Here is a 20,521-nt window from a genome sequence, read left to right as displayed (position 1 = left end):
TGGATACATAAAGGAAGGTTGATATACTGATTGGCCTTTTACTGCCAATAAGTAGTATTGGCAGTAAAATGGAGGAATGGAGGTGCTTCTCCTTGCAAGTAATAATCATGGCTTTGACCAGATCCACTGTGTATTTTGGTTCTTTGTTATGAGACCTAGTGAGAGGTACATGACATACCCCTGACACAATCACCTCACAAATTGCCCTCCCACCTGCCTCTGGCACGATGATTGCACAAGGTACCTCAGCCCACAGATCTGGTGTGCAAGTGTCACTGAATCTTGCAGGAAGAAGGACCCCTTTCTATCTGGCTTAATTCCAGGCTCACTGTGAATTATTTATCTGTAAGTTCGTAACTGAATCCAGAATTTGGCTGCCAGAGCACAAGGTCTTCCATTGAACCTGTGCACAGTTGTCCTCGAGTCCTCCAGTGTTTGCTTGGCAGAAGACTATTGTGTTCAACTGTAGACTGCTGGAACATTCATGGACTTGGGGTCTATATGTAATGTGTGTGTGTGTGTGTGTGTTTATATATGTGTGTGTATATATGCATGCACGCGCACACATACACACACACACACAGTTTTGTGGAAGTTTTAATTTTTACTGTTTTCTTTTTTGAACGACTCGGATGCACCTAACTGTGCAATCATAAGGAAACCAAAACATTGAAAATGCAGATGGTCCAATGGTTTCATTTGATATCCGAGAATGTATCCAGTGTACAAGCTGAAATTCTTACTCTTCACAGATATGCACGGAACAGAAGAAAACCCAAAAGAATGAATGAGAGAAAAATGTTAGAAACCGAAAGCCGCCTTACCGCCCCCCACACACAAGCAGCAGCAAAGCATCAACCCTCGCTCTCCCCCTCCCCCTGTTTTGTCCCAGCAGGAAGCATCAGCGCCCACCAAGCAAGCCCGTGAGAGCCCGTGATCTGCAACAAAAATGACTCAGATAGGTGTCACCCTTTACACAGGGAAAGGGAGACCAGCAGATGTTACAGTCTGAAGCGACGCTTACTCAAGCTCACCTGGCTCGAGAATTGGCAGACTCTCCCCCCTCCCACCCTCACTGAGAGACACAGAGGCTTATCTGATTTGCAGTGTTTAATTAGTTTTACTAAGAGGATTCAGATGAATAAAGATTGTGTACATCAGAGCAGCCCTTTTAAAAAAAAATTCTTCCACACTACCAGTTGTACCAAATACCAAATGTTTGTCCTGTGAGGAATGATAATTCAGTGGGCGGGTTGATTTGTGTGTGGAGGCCTCACGTGCCTGCTGGCTGCAGTGTGGTAGCGCTCACTGACTGTTCACGCCCTTTTTCTCCAGTGAGGAGTGGATAAGAGCCATTCAGACTGTTGCCAACAGCTTAAAGCACCAGGAACCGGGAGATGATGCCATGGACGTTAAATGCGGCTCACCCAGTGACAGCTCGGGAATGGAAGATATGGAGGTCTCGATGCTGAAGTCCAGGAATAAAGTGGTGAGTGTGAATTCAACTAAGTACATTTATGATGGAATGAAGTTGTCTTGTTTTCTCTGTGCTACAGAGCTAAGGGCATTTCATAGGGAGATAAACCCCAACATGGTACACCACCCCTCCAGGTGCGGTCACCTTTCACTTACACCTCGGTGTTATCATGTAATGGCCTCACCTGCAATGGTGAGAGCAGATACAAACTGGTGACCCGCTTCAAATGCTTCAAGTGCATTTGCTCAGTCCCCTGTTGCTATCTCAACCACCTTGTTGCGATCTGTAGTAGCTTCCATTTTTATTCTGGCATCTTCCCCCTTTCCTTTCCAGTCCTGATGAAGGGTCTCGGCCTGAAACGTCGACTGCTTGTTCATTTCCCTGGATTCTGCCTGACCTATGGAGTTTCTCCAGCATTCTGTAATCCATTCTCTTCCCATTCCCACAGGCCTGTCCTCGGCTGCCTCCGCTACCAAGTCGGGGATAACCACAAACTACAGCACCAGCTCATATTTTATTTAATTACATTTTATTTGTTTATCGAGATACAGTGCAGAATAGGCCCTTCAGGCCTTTCAAGCCTGCTACCCAGCAACCTCTGATTTAATCCTGTCCTAATCACGGGACAATTTACAATGATCAATTCACCTACCAACCGGTACATCTTTGGACTGCGTGAGGAGACTGGAGCACCTGGAGGAAACCCACGTGGCCGGGGGAGAACGCACAAACTCCTCACAGTACCTGGGCCGCCGGTTCTGTAAGGCGTTGTGCTAACCACTTTGCCACCCCTGGGTAGTCTGGTGATTGCTTCACCCCCAGTCGCTTCCCTCTTCTCCTCCTGGTCCCCATAACCAGTCTCTCTCCCTTCCCCCATCCTCACTATCTACCCATCACCCACGCACTCGTCCCACAGGTTCTCCACCCTGAATTCCATGTTGCACCTATCAGATTCCACCATCATTAGTGCCTTGGCTCTTATCACCTCCAGCTTCTGATATTTCACACCCCTCCTATCATCTGCCACCTTTTTGATTTATTTGTCGAAGCATACGGTGAAATCTGTCGTTTGTATCGATGACCAGCACAGTCCAAGGATGTGCTGGGGGCAGCCGGCAGATGTTGCCACGCTTCCAGTGCCAGCACAGCATTCCCGCAGCTTGACCCTTCCCATACGTCCTAGGAATGCGGGAGGGCATCACGCTAACCACTGTGCTACCATGCCACACCCACCTCTTTACCTTTCAGTCTAGATCAAGGCCCTTGACCCAAAATGTCGACTGTCCAATTCTCTTCTTGACCTGCTGAGTTCCTCCACCTTTTTGAATGTTGTCCAATCCTCCTGCTTCCTCGGCCATTGGCTCCTAGTGAAACATAGGCCATTGGTGACCTCCTTTCTCCATCATCCAAAGTCGATGGTACGGTTGGAGTTTATCAATGTTTCTGCAATCCACTGCACCCACTCTACAGGGGATTGGCCTATACAGCTTCACCAAAGCCCTGCTGGCCGGCCTTACCCATTTCCACTTCTCACAACGGGGGAATAGGGTTGGACTTTGAGAGGCATGTTGCCCAATGTGGTCAGATTAGCATCTGCACTGTTTTACTATCTGGATTTCCAGTGAAAGTCTTCCACACGTACCTTGGGTAAAGCTGATGCTAACGGTATGTTTCAGAAATGGGCCAGAACTGAATGGAGCAATGTCCATAAGGAACACACACTAAATGCCGCAGGAGCTCAGCAGGCCGGGCAGTATCTATGGAAAAGAGTAAACAGTCGATGCTTCAGGACGAGACCCTTCATCGGGACTGAGAGGGAAGGGGCGAGATGCCTGAATTGGGTGGGGGAAGGAGAAAGAGGCTAGCTAGAAGGTGATTGGTGAAGCCAGCTGTGTGGGAAAGGTCAAGGGCTGGAGAAGAAGCAATCTGATAGGAGAGGAGAGTGGCCAACATGAGAAAGGGAAGGGGGAGGGGACCCGGGGAAGGTAGTGGGCAGCTTAGAGGAAGTAAAAGTTCAGTGGGGAATAGAGGAAGGAGGAAGGGGTATTTTTGTTTGCCAGAAGGTGAAATTGATACTCATGCCATCAAGTTGGAGGGTACCCAGACAGAATACAAGATGTTGCTCCTCCACCCTGAGGATGGCCTCATCTTGGCATCGGACACATTGACACATTGACACATCAGAAAGGGAATGGGAATTAATATGTTCGGCCCCCAGGAACACCTCTAGTGGTAGATGGTGCGGAGGTCCATTGGGAGTGCCTACCTCACCCTGTCTACACTTGCGCTCTATAGCTTGGTACACATCTTCTGGTTTCACTGGAGGCGAAACAGTGTGATTCCACTCTCGAAGTGTAGCAGCAGCATTTAACTTCACGGCCCTTTGTGTTCGATCCAGTGACCCACTGACACTTTGCTGTGCTCCTCTGATTTCAGACCATGAATGATTTTGACTACTTAAAGCTGCTGGGGAAGGGCACCTTTGGCAAAGTTATTCTGGTTAAAGAAAAGGCCACGGGGCGTTATTATGCCATGAAGATTCTACGGAAAGAAGTAATTATTGCTAAAGTAAGTATTCATTTCCTTTTCAGATGCATTTAGTGAAGAAAGCTTTAAGGGGTAGATTCCATCGGTCCCTCGTTTGCTCTCTCCACAGCACAGTACATCTGTGTTCATAGCCTGGCACTTAACCTATTTATTTATTGAGGTCCTGCGCGGAATAGACCCTTCTTTCCCTCCAAACTATGCCGCCAGTCTCACAGTTTAATCCTAACCTAATCACGGGACAATTTACAGTGACCATTTAACCGACCATCCGGTTCATCTTCAGACTGTGGGAGGAAACTCACACGGTCACGGGGAGAACGAACAAACTTTTTTCAGACAGTGGCGGGAATTGAACATGGGTCGCCCGTACAGTAAGGCGCTGTGCTAACAACTTAACCTGCTCATGTTCCTCATTCCTTCCCCCTCCTATCATCACACCCCCCCCCCCCCCCCACCCATTCCCCTAACTCCGCTTGGATCCATGTCTATACAGTCTCATGGTGTGTCTGATTCTCTCCACACTCCCACCAGTCACTGCCTGGTCTTTAAGTTGTCCTAGTTAGATGAGAGATGCTGGAAGAAGGCAAGGGGAATGTGGTTAATAGAGCAATTATCCACGATTGAATAGTGGAGCAGACTTGATGATTTAAATGTCCTATTTCTGCTCCTATACCTCTTGATCTTTATCACAGCCCATTGGAATGGGTCAAAGAAACTGTTTTGGATTCGCTTTACATAAAAACATACATTATATGACACGTTTCGTTTGCGTCAATGACCAGCAATCCAGGAGTGTGCTGGGCGCAGCCCACAAAGTGTTGACATGTTTCTGGTGCAAACATGGCACGTTCACACCTTTCGTACATCTTCGGTGTGTGGGAGGAAACCCATGCGGGAGAGCGTACAGACTCCTTAAAGACGCCAGTGGGAATTGAACCTGGGTTGCTGGCACTGCAGTAGTGTTAAACAAATCACTATGCTACAGTGTCACCGATATCCAGCTGGCTGGTTCTTGACAGTTGAGCCGTCTTTTGTTGTCTTCAGTGTTTTTAAAATTAAGTGTACAGTCGGCCTTCCTTATCCGTGAGGGATTGGCTCCGGGACCCCTCGCAGATACCAAAATCCGCGGATGCTCAAGTCCTTATTCTACCTGTCTCAATTCGATGGATCTTCGGACCCAGCGGAACCCCAGACCTTCGGGAACTTCTGTTTCCGAGCCCGGCGCTGAAACATACATTCTTAAGTGTTTTATATGCATAGAAAGGTAAAATATATACTATATACTAAGACAAACGTTTGACTAACTGACGATTAATAATACCGGATGTACCTGTTCCGACTTACTTAGTAAGAGAACTTCCGATTTTCTTCGATCCTGATCCACGATAACCCACGCACATCCTCCCGTATACTTTAAATCATCTCTAGATTACTTATAATACCTAATACAATGTAAATGCTATGTAAAATAGTTGTTATACTGCATTGTTTAGGGAATAATGACAAGGAAAAAAGTCTGTACATGCTTGAACAACAAGTGCTGGAAGAGCACTTCCGGGTTTTCATGATTCGCGGTTGGTTGAATTTGCGCATGTGGAATTCGCGGATAAGGAGGGCCGACTGTAATCTCAAGTGAAAGGCCGTTTAGAGTCTGTCACAGCAACAGTGTGGAAATGGGGCCTTTGTCTACATCGACTGTCCGCCATCCAGTCGTACTATCTTATCCCCATCAATTAAACACCTCTCCCCAAAATTTCCACCACTCATCCATACACAAAGGCATTTTAGTAGGAAATTAACCTGATGGCCCACGTATTTTGAGGATGTGGTATAGAGTCCTCACAGTCACAGGGAGAACCTGCAAACGCCACACAGGTCGGAATTGAACCCACGTCACAAAATCAGTGAGGCGCCAGCTCCTCTACCGGATTTCAGCTGGCTACCAGCAGCGCTGTCCTGTGTTTGGCCTTTGTCAGCCTCAGCTCACTGACGGACTAGCCAGTTAGTTCCTCCCCCCTTTCTACCATTTTGACCACCATCCTTTTGAAAATGACTGCTGAATCCTGATAGTCATAGTTTAAAAAAAATATTTTATTCAGGGAAACATCCGGGATTCGGCCCTACTGGCACTTTGAGCCACATCACCCGCCAACCCCGATTTAACCCTAACCTAATAGACAGTTGGTGCAGGAGTAGGCCATTTGGCCCTTCGAGCCAGCACCGCCATTCACTGTGAACATGGCTGATCATCCACAATTAGTACCCCGTTCCTGCCTTCTCCCCATATCCCTTGACTCCGCTATCTTTAAGAGCTCTATCTAACTCTTTCTTGAAAGCATCCAGAGAATTGGCCTCCACTGCCTTCTGAGGCAGAGCATTTCACAGATCCACGACTCTCAGGGTGAAAAAGTTTTTCCTCAACTCCGTTCTAAATGGCCTCCCCCTGATGCTTAAACTGTGGCCTCTGGTTGTGGACTCCCCAAACATCGGGAACATGTTTCCTGCCTCTAGCATGTCCAATCCCTTAATAATCTTATTGTTCCAATCAGTTCCTCTCTCATCCTTCTAAATTCCAGTATATAAGCCCGGTCGTCGCTCCAATCTTTCAACATATGACAGTCCCGGTGGGACAGTTTATGACCAATTAACCTACCCACCTATGGACGTTGGACTGTGGGAGGAAACCGGAGCACTCGGAGAAAACCCATGCATTCCATGGGGAGGACATACAGAGTACACCGGGATCGAACTAGTGTCCCACTGACGGCTACACAACCCAATCCGTATCGATGACGTCCCCAGCAAAGCCTGCTCCTGGGGGGCATCAGTGTCTGTTGAACTTACCCCTAGGGGAGTGAATGTTTAGTGGGGGTGGGGAGGGTAAAATGAAAACTTGTCTAAACTTTCCCGCTTTTTCCCAATTGCAGGATGAAGTCGCCCACACTGTTACAGAAAGCAGAGTCTTACAGAACACGAGACATCCCTTTTTAACAGTAAGTGCAGTGAAATCTACTGGTTTTTTTTGGTTACCACCCTGTACTCCGTGGCTTCTGTTTACATGAAAATATGTTTGCCGCAGGACGGTATTTACAGTGAAAGCATCTATGTGACGGGATATTGAAGCTTATTCTAGCCAAGTCGGTCCAAGAGTTACTCACTCTGTGCCGGTAGAAAGTCCAGTCAGTCGCCCCGGGGACTTGGTGAAATGAGCGATTTCCTTTGAGCCGTTTCCCCAGGGTTGCCCCCCACCCCCCCACCAGTTCAAGCTCCTCAGTCAGCTGGCGGTTGATCTGAGGAGGAGTCTAGTGTTTCCGTGCTGTTCTCGGTTTAAATTCCTGTAGCACTTGTCAGTCAGAAGGCCCCAGAAAGGAGTGTTAAACCAAATGGGGTGTTTTCCACTGCTGTACTGAGAGAAGTGATGTCTTTATTGGGCAAGGTGTTAAACTTGGGCTATGTCTACTACAGTGGCTCCTTTGACACTTGTTTATTAAAATAAAAGTTTGTCCTGGTTAATAGTCTCTTAACAATCCCTTAAAATAGGGTTCCCAGTCTTTTTTATGCCGTGGACCCCTATCATTAACCAAGGAGTCTGTGGACCCCAGGTTGGGACCCCTGCCGTAAAAGCTGGTCTGATAATTTTATTTTTTATTTAAAGTTGCTGTGCGGAACAGTCCCTGTGGGCCCTTCGAGCCACCCAGCAGCCGCTGACTTAACCTAAACCTATTCATGGAAAAACTTACAATTGAACCTACTGACCGGGAAGCCTCTAAACCGTGGGAGGAAATTAAAGTGTCTGGAGAAAGCCCACGGGGTCATGGGGACGCCAGGATTGAACTCTGAACTCCGATGCCTCGAGCTGTAATAGTGTTGCTCTCACCCCGACGCCCGATTACTTTCGTGGAATCTTGCTGTACAAAGAAAATAGGGCCGGCGTGTCCGCAACCCGGTGTACGTGCTGACACTTGGAAACTTGACTTGCTTTAGATTGTCACATGCAGACTGCTGTACCCCCGGCCTGCTCCGCGTAGCAAGTTTCCAGGAACGTGCTACGCTCTCACTTGACCCTGCTTCCCTGATTGCAGTGCCATGTGTGGGGCTGCTCGGGTTGTCAGAGCTACGTCAAACAAAACCGCAGTTCTCCCAAACACGGCATTAAGTTACAGTAATTTGAATCGAATGTTACCTCAGCTTGCACAGGTGGCCTCCCACAGTGCGGTGTAGGGGGTGGGTCCAGTAAGAATTCCAGGCTGATGACACTGGCACGGGGGGGGGGGGGGGGGGAGAGGGAGGAGGAGGTTGTGAGTTCAGTGTGTCGCATTACTAAGAATCAACAGTGCAGAAAATTCGATTCAACCCAGCTGGCCTGTGAAGGCTTTGTACTCTTGCTCGTCTGTTCCCATCGTAATTCCCTTTCCTCGACTCCTGTCCCTCTGTTCCCTGCTGTTTTTGTGTGTGTGTGTGTGTGTATCTAGCTGTTGCACACATCAACCTATTCCTTGTCTGCACTAGTACTTCAGCAATTTATTACTGGAAATATTTTGGCTATTTATTTACTGAGTTCAAGCGTGAGACAGGCCCTTCCAGCCCTTCGAGACCCTGATTTAACCCTGGCCTAATCACAGGACAATTCCCAGTGACCAGTGAACCTACCAACCAGTACATCTGTGGGACTGTAGGAAGAAACCGGAGCACCTGGGGGAAACCCATGCGGTCACGGGGAGAACGTACAAACTTCGTACAAGCAGCGGCAGCAATTGAACCCGGGCCGCCTGCACTGTAAGGCGTTGTGCTCACCGGTGTGCTACAAATTTCGCGATATCTGCCGGTGATTTTAAACCTGATTCTGATATGCCACCCAACCCCTGAAATTCATTTTCTTGAGGGCATTTTCAGTAAATATAAGAAAGACTATAGAATTAATGAAAGACAGCATCCAACAGGATGGACAAACAAGCAATGTACCAAAGAACAAGCAACAAGCTGTGCAAATGCAAAAAGAACAAGGAAAAAATATTCAATAATAAATAAATATTACTATGTGCCCGGTCTTAAGACGACATCATTATGTGCTGTGTCGTAATACGATGACCATTATTGTTCTTGGCAAAATTTTCTACAAAACTGGTTTGCAATTGCCACCTTCTGGGCAGTGTCCTTACAAGATGGGTGACCCCCAGCCATTATCAATACTCTTCAGAGATTGTCTGCCTGGCGTCAGTGGTCACATAACCAGGACTTGTAATCTGCACAGGCTGCTCGTACGACCATCCGCCATCTGCCCCCATGGCTTCACGTGACCCTGATCGGGGGCTAAACAGGTGCTACACCTTGCCCAAGGGTGACCTGTAGACTAGCGGAGAGAACGACTACCCTACACCTCCTTTGGTAGACGTACCTTCACCCCGACACCCAAATAAATAAGTAATAAATATTGAGAATATGAGATGAAGAGTCATTGAAAGTGAGTCCACAGGTTGTGGGAACAGTTCAGTGATGGGGCGAGTGAAGCTTTTCCTTTGGTTCAAGAGCCTGATGGTTGTGGGGTAGTAACTGTTCCTGACCCTGATGGTGTGTGTCCCAAGGCTCCTGTACCACCTTCCTGATGGCAGCAGTGAGAAGAGAGCATGGCCTGGGTGGTGGGGGTTCTTGATAGTTATTTTAATTCCTGAGACAATTTTGAACATTTTGTATTAAAATTGTTGTGGGGGGGGGGGACCTTAATTTGGAGCGCCACGGTATTGTGGTTAGCGCAATCCTGGCGATCAAGCTAGGATTAAACCGTTGGTTGGCTAGGCGGTGTGTCTCACTGGGCCGGAAGGGCCTGTTCCGTTTGTATATGTAAATAAATAAATATGGCGGATGGAGTGATGAGCTGCAAAAGCGGACTGTCCCGTTGGCCGTGGTTTCCTCTTATGCCACGAGGCGGCTTCCCTCAGCTATTCTGTTCGAGTGGCTTCCAACCTAATGGCATGAATGTCGATTTGTCCTTCCGATTTAAAAATAATTCCCTCCCCTTTCCCCCTTCTATTCCCCACTCTGGCTCTTTACATCTTATCTGCCTATCAACCCCCACCCCTGGGTTCCCTCCTCCTTCCCCTTCTCCTCCGGTCCAATCTCCTCTCCTATCAGATCCCTTCCTCTCGAGCCCTTTCATCTTTCCACCCACTTGGCTTCACCATCGCCTTCTAGCTACCCTCCTTCCCCTCCCCCCTACCTTTTCATTCTGACATCTACCTGCACCCTTTGCAGTTTTGAAGCAGGGTTTCGGTCTGAAAGCTGTTTACTCTGTTCCACGGGTGGTGCCTGACCTGCTGAGTTGCTCCAGCATCTCGTGTGGATTTCCAGCACCTGCAGATTTTTCTCTTGTCTGCTCTTTCAGGATGCATCGTTTTGCACTTGGCAAAGTAACTGGAAAGCAGCTTTGCATCTGTCCATGTGCACTTGATCAGTATCTGTTCTCCCTGTTGCACTCTGGTTTTCAGCTGGCTCTGTTCCATGGAGCTGATCTCCTGAACTGACCCAGTAGACGATAGGTGCAGGAATAGGCCGTTTGGCCCTTGGAGCCAGCACCGCCATTCACTGTGACCATGGCTGATCATCCACAATCAGTACCCCATTCCTGCCTTTTCCCCATATCCCTTGACTCCGCTATCTTTAAGAGCTCTATCTTTTTCTTGAAAGCATCCAGAGAATTGGCCTCCACTGCCTTCTGAGGCAGAGCATTCCACAGATCCACAACTCTCTGGGTGAAAAAGTTTTTCCTCAACTCTGTTCTAAATGGCCTCCCCCTTATTCTTAAACTGTGGCCTCTGGTTGTGGACTCCCCCAACATCGGGAATATGTTTCCTGCCTCTAGCGTGACCAATCCCTTAATAATCTTACATGTTTCAATCAGATCCCCTCTTAGCCTTCTAAATTCCAGTGTACACAAGCCCAGTTGCTCCAATCTTTCACATATGACAGTCCCGCCATCCCGGGAATCAACCTCGTGAACCTACGCTGCACTCCCTCAATAGCAAGAATGTCCTTCCTCAAATTTGGAGACCAAAACTGCACACAATACTCCAGGTGTGGTCTCACCAGGGCCCTGTACAACTGCAGAAGGATCTCTTTGCTCCTATACTCAACTCCCCTTGTTATGAAGGCCAACATGCCATTAGCTTTCTTCACTGCCTGCATGCTTATGATGAACAAGGACACCTAAATCTCGTTGTACTTCCCCTTTTGCTAACTTGACACCATTCAGATAGTAATCTGCCTTCCTGTTCTTGCCACCAAAGCAGATAACGTCACATTTATCCACATTAAACTGCATCTGCCATGCATCTGCCCACTCACCCAACCTGTCCAAGTCACCCTGCATTCTCATAACATCCTCCTGAAATTTCACACTGCCACCCAGCTTTGTGTCATCTGCAAATTTGCTAATGTTACTTTTAATCCCTTCATCTAAATCATTAATGTATATTGTTAACTAGCTGCAGTCCTAGCACCGAGCCTTGCAGTACCCCACTAGTCACTGCCTGCCATTCTGAAAAGGATCCATTAATCCCTACTCTGTTTCCTGTCTGCCAACCAATTTTCTATCCATGTCAGTACCCTACCCCCAATACCACGTGCTCTAATTTTGCCCACTAATCTATGTGACACCACCACTGTAACTCTCTCTGAACGAACTGATTGGGCCTCAGAGTCCGTGGGCCTGCTCCGGGCTTCGTGTCTGAGGACTCACTTCCACTCCAAATGCTATTTGCTTTCTTTTATTGTTTGCACAATTTGTTTGTTTTCGCTCTCTCTGCATGTGGGATGTCGGTCTATCGTTAGTGGGTTCTTTAGGATTTCTTGTTTTGTGGCTGCCTGTGAGAAGACAAATCTCAAGGTTGTATAAAGTATACACACTTTGATAATAAATGTACTTTGGACTTTGAACTGGTCTTATTTCAAAGTTTAAAGTAGAGATTCTTTTTTTTTCGAGCATACACAGCAAATCCAAGATACACAATAGAATCAATGAAAGACTGCATAAAAATTAGCACACAGAAAATGTCGGAGGAACTCAACAGGTCACGCAACATCTATGGTATTTTGTACGACCAGTGTCCTGTTTCTTTTCATAGAACCATAGAACATTACAGCACAGAAACAGGCCTTTTGGCCCTTCTTGGCTGTGCCAAACCATTTTTCTGCCTCGTCCCACTGACCCGCACCTGGACCATATCCCTCCATACACCTCTCATCCATGTATCTGTCCAAGTTTTTCTTAAATGTTAAAAGTGAGCCCGCATTTACCACTTCATCTGGCAGCTCATTCTACACTCCCACCACTCTCTGTGTGAAGAAGCCCCCCCCAATGTTCCCTTTAAACTTTTCCCCCTTCACCCTTAACCCATGTCCTCTGGTTCTTTTCTCCCCTAGCCTCAGTGGAAAAAGCCTGCTTGCATTCACTCTATCTATACCCATCATAATTTTATATACCTCTATCAAATCTCCCCTCATTCTTCTACTCTCCAGGGAGTAAAGTCCTAATCTATTCAACCTTTCTCTGTAACTCAGTTTCTCAAGTCCCGGCATCATCCTCGTAAACCTTCTCTGCACTCTTTCAGCTTTATTAATATCCTTCCTGTAATTCGGTGACCAAAACTGCACACAATACTCCAAATTCGGCCTCACCAATGCCGTATACAACCTCACCATAACGTTCCATTCGTTAAAATTTTAGCCATTGAATATGGTAATGCCTCACCAATCCAGCCACCTGGGATTGACCTTGTGCAGCTTGTTGTGACTGATCAAAATCACTGGTGGTATTGTTTGCTGGTTTTTACGATGTGGGTGATGATGGTCTTTCCACGACCATGTTTTACAGAAGTGGTTTTCTATTGTCATCATCTGGGTGGTGTCTTTACAAGACGGGTGACCCCAGCCTTTATCAACACTCTTCAGAGATTGTCTGCCTGGAGTCAGTGGTCACGTAACCAGGACTTGTGATCTGCACCGGCTGCTTGTACGATCTACTCCCATGGTTTCATGTGACCCCGATCGAGGAGCTAAGCAGGTGCTACACCTTGCCCAAGGGTGAGCTGCAGGCTAGCAGAGGGAGGGAGCAGCTTATGCCTCCTTTGGTAGAGACGCATTTCATGTGATATAGGCATCTTTATTCAGTACCAAAAGCAGGCATCATTCTAGAGAGACTCCCAGTAGAGGCTGTCAAACTCAGAAGTGCATCGTATTTTATTAAACCCGTAAGATCAATGGTAACGGTAGGTAATTCAATGCAGCTTCATTAGTTACAATCCTTCATTACTTTGGGTTGACAATGCTTCCTTTGAATTGTATGTCTACAGTGGGAGACATGTTCAAATACCTTCGCTAATTGCAAGCTTTCTAGAATTTACTTAACCCATTGTTGCCTGGATTGCTGCAAAGCCCCATTGTCTTAACATTTCTCTCGTGCATTTCTCTCTGTGTGGCAGCCTGTGCTTTTAACTTCAATTTACTGTTTGCAGTTTACCATAAGAACTGAGGACTGGTTCATGCTTGAATTAATATCTGCTGCATTCACATAACTCCAGAAGGCACCCTAACACAGCAGCTGCCACGTTCCTCCACTTGGGCTTCCTCCAGGTCTTCCTAAAGACCTAAAGACCTAAAGACGTGTCGGTTCAGATCAGAACTGGGTTTAATGTCACCGGCATGCGTCGTGAAGTTTGTTAACTTTACGGCAGCAGTACAATGCAATACATAATAAAAACTGAATTGCAGTAAGTGGCGATGTTCCCACACCAATTATCTAATTTTTAAGACTCCTTATCTCTCGTTATTTATCGCTATTTATTTATGTTTGCATTTGCACAGTTTGTTGTCTTCTGCAGTCTGGTTGATCTTTCATTAATCCTGTTATAGTTACTATTCTATAGATTTGCTGAGTATGCCCGCAGGAAAATGAATCTCAGGCTTGTGTGTGGTGATATATGTACTTTGATAATAAATTTACAGACATACACGTGCACACACATTAAACTAATAAGTTGAACAAAACAAAGTGAGGCAGCGTTCATGGGTTCAATGTCCATTTTTGAATCGTATGGCAGACCGGAAGAAGCTGTTCCTGAATCGTTGAGTGTGTGCCTTCGGGCTTCTGTACCTCCCCCCTATGGTAGCAATGAGAAGAGGGCACGTCCTGGGTGATGGGGGTCCTTAATGATGGACGCCGCCTTTTGGAGGCACCGCTCCCTGAAGGTGTCCCCGATGCTGGGGAGGCCCAGTGCCCATGATGGAGCTGGCTGAGTTTACAATTTCCTGCAGCTTCTTTTGACCCCTCCCTACCGGACGGTGATGCAGCCAGTTAGAATGGTTTCCATGGCACATCTGTAGAAATTCGCTAGTGTCTTTGGTAGTCTAATTGGCTGTTGTAAGCTTGGGCCTTAGTGTCCAGGTGAGTGAGTGTGGGAGATAGTGGTTTGGAATGTGTGGAGAATAAATTAGGATTGTGACATAATTAAGTGACCCATTTACCCTAATCATACACTAATCCATCTTACTGAAGAGCCACTTTCCGTTCTGTGTAACTCTACCCGTCACTAACTGTGACTCCTATTCAATGATTTCTCTTTCTCTTCTCTCACAGACGCTGAAATATGCATTTCAGACTAGCGACCGGTTATGTTTCGTCATGGAGTACGCGAACGGCGGAGAGGTACGTGCTTGGTCTTCACCCCACGTGTAGTGGCGCTGGTTTCAGACCGGAGTCCTCGGCTCACGCTGCTCTATGGGGTTAACTTGTTCCAGTGTTGAAAACCTGGCTTGAGGTGGAGGGGACGTAGCAAGCACCCGCCACAATCCTCACCACAGGCTGTTGACAGATCCCGTGTGCTAGTGGGGCTCAGAAGATGAAATCCAGGGATCCTGGGCTACCACATTGGCTTGGTGGAAGAACAATGCACACAAACGGCTGGAAGAACTCAGCAGATCAAGCAGCATCTCTGGAGAGGAATGAACGGTGACTGCTGTTGGCCGGGACCCTTCGTGGAGTCTCAGAGAGGGGGTGGTGGTGGAGAAGGGGTTCCCCCCCCCCCAACTGCAGACCTGTGATTGTCCGTGCCCTCCTCTTGCACCAAAGTGAGGCCATCCTCAGGGTGGAGGGCCTGGTATTCTGTCTGGGTACCCTCCAACTTGATGGCAGGAATATCGATTACTCCTTCCAGTGGAAAGTCCCTTCGTCTGACTTCTCATTCTTCTCACCTGCCTATCACTTCCTCCTGGCTCTCATCCTTATTCCCTTTCTCCTGTGGTCCACTCTCCTTTCCTATCAGATTCCTTCTTCTCCAGCCTTTGCCGTTTCCCACCCACCTGGCTCCACTAGCCTCTTTCTCCTCCCTCTACTGTTTTATTCAGGCACCCCCCCCCCCCCCCCCCCAGCCCCGATGATGGGTTTCAGCCCGAAACATTGACTGTTTACTCTTTTCCAAAGATTCAGCCTGACTGGCTGACTTCCTCCAGCATTTTGTGTGTGTTACCTGTGACTAGTGCTTTGCTGCAGGGAGCAGTGCTCAGCCCTCTGCTTGTCATACACATTCTTGATCTGGATGTGTAATGGGGGTAGGGTACTGACACGGATAGAAAATTGGTTGGCAAACAGGAGACAAAGAGTAGGGATTAAATGTGTCCTTTTCAGAATGGCAGGCAGTGGCTAGTGGGGTACCGCAAAGATGAAGGGATTAAAAGTAACATTAGCAAATTTGCAGGTGACACAAAGCTGGGTGGCAGTGTGAAATGTGAGGAGGGTGTTAGGAGAATGCAGGGTGACTTGGACAGGTTGGGTGAGTGGGCAGATGCAGTTTAATGTGGATAAATGTGAGGTTATCTACTTTGGTGGCAAGAACAGGAAGGCAGATTACTATCTGAATGGTGTCAAGTTAGCAAAAGGGGAAGTACGAGATCTAGGTGTCTTTGTTCATCAGTCACTGAAAGTAAGCATGAAGGTACAGCAGGCAGTGAAGAAAGCTAATGGCATGTTGGCCTTTGTAACAAGGGGAGTTGAGTATAGGGGCAAAGAGGTCCTTATGCAGTTGTACAGGGCCCTGGTGAGACCACACCTGGAGTATTGTGTTCAGTTTTGGTCTCCAAATTTGAAGAAGGACGTTCTTGCTATTGAGGGAGTGCAGTGTAGGTTCACGAGGTTGATTCCCGGAATGGCGGGACTGTCGTATGTTGAAAGATTGGAGCGACTGGGCTTGTATACACTGGAATTTAGAAGGATGAGAGGGGAACTGATTGAAACATATAAGATTATTAAGGGATTGGACATGCTAGAGGCAGGAAACATGTTCCTGATGTTTGGGGGGGGGGGGGGGTCTAGAACCAGAAGCCACAGTTTAAGAATAAAGGGTAGGTCATTTAGAACAGAGTTGAGGAAAAACTTTTTCACCCAGAGAGTTGTGGATCTGTGGAATGCTCTGCCTCAGAAGGCAGTGGAGGCCAATTCTCTGGATGCTTTCAAGAAAAAGTTAGATAGAGCTCTTAAAGACAGCGGAGGCAAGGGATATGGGGAGAAGGCGGGGAATGGGGTACTGATTGTGGATGATCAGCCATGATCACATTGAATGGTGGTGCTGGCTCGAAGGGCTGAATGGCCTACTCCTGCACCTACTGTCTATTGACATGATTGGTAAATTTGCTGATGACCCCAGAACTGGTTGCTTGATGGGCAGTCTAAGGTAACAACAGGATCTAGATCAAAGGGACAAGAGGCCACACAAATCGGAGGTGGCAATAACTTGGACATGCATAGTAGAGCAGAGGCCTAGGGCTGCAGGCCTCTCTGACATTGGCAACACAGGTGGACAAGATTGTGAAGAGGACGTATAGTATGAGTGCTCCCATCAGACAGGACAACTGAATTGGTTCACTGAGTTACACTTGTACCAGGTGTTGGGGAGTGGAATTAGGCCATTTGGCCCATCGAGTCTGCTCCGCCATTTCATCATGGCTGATCCATTTTCCCTCTCAGTCCCAATCTCCTGCCTTCTCCCCTGTATCCTTTCACACTTTGACCAATCAATAATCCATCAGCCTCTGCCTTAACTGTACCCAATGACTTGGCTTCCACAGCCACCTGTGACAACAAATTCCACAGGTTCAGCACTCTCTCGCTAAAGAAGTTCCTCATCTCCATTCCAAATGGACGTCCCTCTATCCCGAGGCTGCATCCTCAGGTCTCGGACTCCCCCACGTAGGTACCATCCTCTTTCTAGGCCTTTCAACATTCAACAGGTTTCAATGAACCCCTCATTCTTCTGAATTCCAGTGAGTACAGGCCCAGAGCCATCAAGTGCTCCTCATACGACAAGCCTTTCAATCCTGGAATAATTCTTGTGAACCTCCTTTGAACCCTCTCCAACGTCAGCATGTCCTTTCTTGGATGTTAACAATCACACTAAGATATTGTCTGCAGTTCTGGCTACCTTGCCAGAGGAAGATACGATTCAACTAGACAGGTTTTGAAATTGTTACTGGGACAGGAGGGCTATAAGGTGTTGGATAGGCTGGGACTGTTTTCTCTGGGACGAAGGAGGTTAGGAGATGACTTTATAGGGTTTACAAGGTCATGAAGGGTATAGTTAAAAGTGGGGTGGTCTTTTCCATCAGGGAATCTAAAACCAGGGGGCATGGGTATAAGGCAGGGCTTCCCAACCTGGGGTCCACGGACCTTTTGCTTAATGGTGTCAAAAACCCCTGGTCTAAGGTGAGAGGAGAAAGGTTTGCAGATGACCAGAGGGGCACGTGTTTTCCACACAGTATGGTGGGAAAGGTGCGTACAATTCCAACGTTTATAAAGTACATTTGGGCAAGTACGCGGGTAGGCGGGGTTCAGAGGCAGGCAGACAAACTGCAAGCAAATAGGACGAGCTCATGAAGGCGTGCTGATGCGCGTGGCAATGTGGCTGTTTGTGCTCTGTCACCCTGACTCTGATTTTGGCACCGCGGACTTGAAGCAGATTTATCGACAAAATGCGGTTGTGTTTGCGCATTGTGATAAACCTGGCTTTGAAAGCTGGGCCACGACAGTCTTACCAGATGCCCTCTTGATGAGATGCGATGCAGTCCTTCTCCATCATTCCAGAAATGACTTTGATACTGGTTTGTCATTGTCACACCGGCCAAGATAAAGTGAAAAGCTTGTCTTGCATACAAATGAGATCATTACAATTTGATGCCTTCAAAAGTGAAATTCTGAGAGTACAGAGTTGTATGTTCCTGTCAGAATAAAAGGTTAACAGGTATCGCACACAAAACGCTGGAGGCATTCAGCAGGTCAGGCTGCATCTGTGGAGAAGAATTAACAGTTGACGTTTCGGGCCGAGACCCTTCCATCAGGGTCTGAGGAGGGAGGGGGAAGACGCCAGAATAAAAAGCTGGGGGGAGGGGAAGGAGGATAGGTAGAAGGTGATAGGTGAAGCCAGGTGGGTTGGAAAGGTAATGGGCTAGAGAGAAAGGAATTTGAAGGAGAGGAGAGTGGATCACAGGGGAAAGGGAAGGAGGAGGGGAATCGGGGAAGGAATAGGCGATGAGAACTAAAAGGGTCAGAGTGGGTAATGGATGAAGAGGTGGTGGGGGGGGGGGGTAGTTTGTTCAGCAGAAGGAAAAATCTATATTCATGCCATCAGGTTGGAGGTTACCCTGACAGAATATAGGGTGTTGCTCCTCCACCCTGAGGGTGCCTCATCTTGGCACAAGAGGAGACCGTGGACTGTTTGCAACAGGAGGAACAGTATGAACTCAGGCAGTATCTGTGGACAGTTAATGTTTCGAGTTGAAACTCTTCATCTGGACTGTCATTTCTCCGTTAAACATTCCCTTATTTTCAATTGATAATTTAAGAGTGCAGCATTTCCTGTTTACTTTTGAAAAAGCTACAGTTTTGTGAAAGGGATTAAAGGTTTCAGGACAGGTAGTTTAATGTGTATCTGCCAGTAAATGGAATGCGTATGATGGCCGGAGGTTTCCCCTCCGTTCCCAGTGTTCACTCTCCCTCTTGCTCCCTTCAGCTCTTCTTCCACCTCTCGCGAGAGCGCGTGTTCACTGAAGACCGTGCTCGGTTTTACGGGGCTGAGATTGTCTCCGCGTTGGATTATCTCCACGACAAGAACGTCGTCTACAGAGATCTGAAGGTGGGTGTCTAGCCGTTAGCTCCATGGATTTACGGTCCTGGGTGGGAAGGAATTGGCACGGGGTCATTGCAGGCGTTGGGTCAATGAGAAAAGGATCTCGACTCTTCATTATGGTCGAAGGAATAAGGTGAAGAATGAAGTGAGGCATAAGGACAAATGATCAAAAACATGAAGGTAGAGTTGGAACTGGAGGTGCGTTCAAAGTGGTAGATATGGCCACCTGTTGACCAGCATGGATCTGAAAGCAAGGGGGAGATGGTAATGTGTCCATAAGACATAGGAGCAGTATTAGGGCACTTGACCCATCAAGTCTGTTCCACTGTTCCATCTTGGCTAATTTATCCCACTCAACCCCAACTTTTCCCCATAAACTTTGACACTCCTTACTAGAACCTATTAACTCTGCTTTAAATATACCCAATAAATTGATCTCCACAATCTGTGGCAATGAATTCCACAGGTTCACTGTCCTCTGTCTAAAGGAATTCCTCCTCATCTCTGTTCTAAAGGGACGTCGTCATATTCTGAGGCTGTGCCCTCTGGTCCTAGACTCACCCACTATAGGAAAACATCCTCTCCACATCCAGTCTAGACCTTCCAGTATTCGAAAGGCTTCAACAAGATCCACCACTCATTCTTCTGGACTCCAGCGAGTACAGGCTCAGAGCCATCATAACCCTTTTAATTCCTAGAATCGTTCTCGTCAACCTCCTCTGGACCCTCTCCTGTGCCTGGAGAGCATAGATTTCAAAGCAAGCAGGAGATGGTAATGAACCCACTGTCAAAACGCTGTGGTTTACAGTGTCGTTGCTCTGAAAACTCACACTCATTCCTCAATTACACTTCATTAGTTTGCCCACAAGGAGAACAGCCCGGTTCCTGTCACCCACACTCCTCAGAAGTCTGAATAGAGAAATGCCATTTTTTGTGCAGAATTGACCGGCAGTTACAGGTATTGATATTGTGTGTAGGCTCAAATTGCTTATCTGTAAGATCAGACACCATTCACAATTCAGGTGTCAACAGGAAGTACCAGTTATCAACCAGTGATACTTTGAAGTTAAAGTAATTATCCCTTAGTTGGTGTGTGTGGCTTGTATCCTTCGATTACATCTTTATCTTATCTTCATATGCCTAAGGCTCCACCCCCGGCTATGCAAAGGGAAATTTTACTCTTTTAAGACCTTTTTTGCCTGGGCTGCTTAACCCCTTCTTTGCCACAACTTCCACAACATCCTGCTCAGAGACTCGGGCTTAAAACCAAGATCCAGGGTTTTGATCGAGTTTCTGCTGTTGGATTTCCACGCGATTATGAACGATCACTCTC

General features: G+C 47.3%; 1 protein-coding gene across 4 annotated transcripts in view; it reads left to right on the top strand.

Moving 5' to 3' along the window:
• Positions 1-20,521, top strand: part of LOC140716503 (RAC-beta serine/threonine-protein kinase) — a 153,191-nt gene that overhangs the window by 109,586 nt on the left and 23,084 nt on the right. For all 4 annotated transcript variants that reach the window (XM_073029294.1, XM_073029296.1, XM_073029295.1 and 1 more), the window contains 5 exons: positions 1,336-1,489; positions 3,914-4,045; positions 6,952-7,017; positions 14,652-14,720; positions 19,072-19,194. In XM_073029294.1, coding sequence (XP_072885395.1) covers positions 1,336-1,489; positions 3,914-4,045; positions 6,952-7,017; positions 14,652-14,720; positions 19,072-19,194 — 544 coding nt within the window. The remainder of the gene's footprint in view (positions 1-1,335; positions 1,490-3,913; positions 4,046-6,951; positions 7,018-14,651; positions 14,721-19,071; positions 19,195-20,521) is intronic.

This window comes from Hemitrygon akajei, chromosome 25, assembly GCF_048418815.1.
Source record: "Hemitrygon akajei chromosome 25, sHemAka1.3, whole genome shotgun sequence".
Lineage (NCBI taxonomy): Eukaryota > Metazoa > Chordata > Chondrichthyes > Myliobatiformes > Dasyatidae > Hemitrygon > Hemitrygon akajei.
The sequence above is the reverse complement of the archived record's forward strand: the minus strand, read 5'-3'. Positions and strand labels throughout refer to the sequence as shown.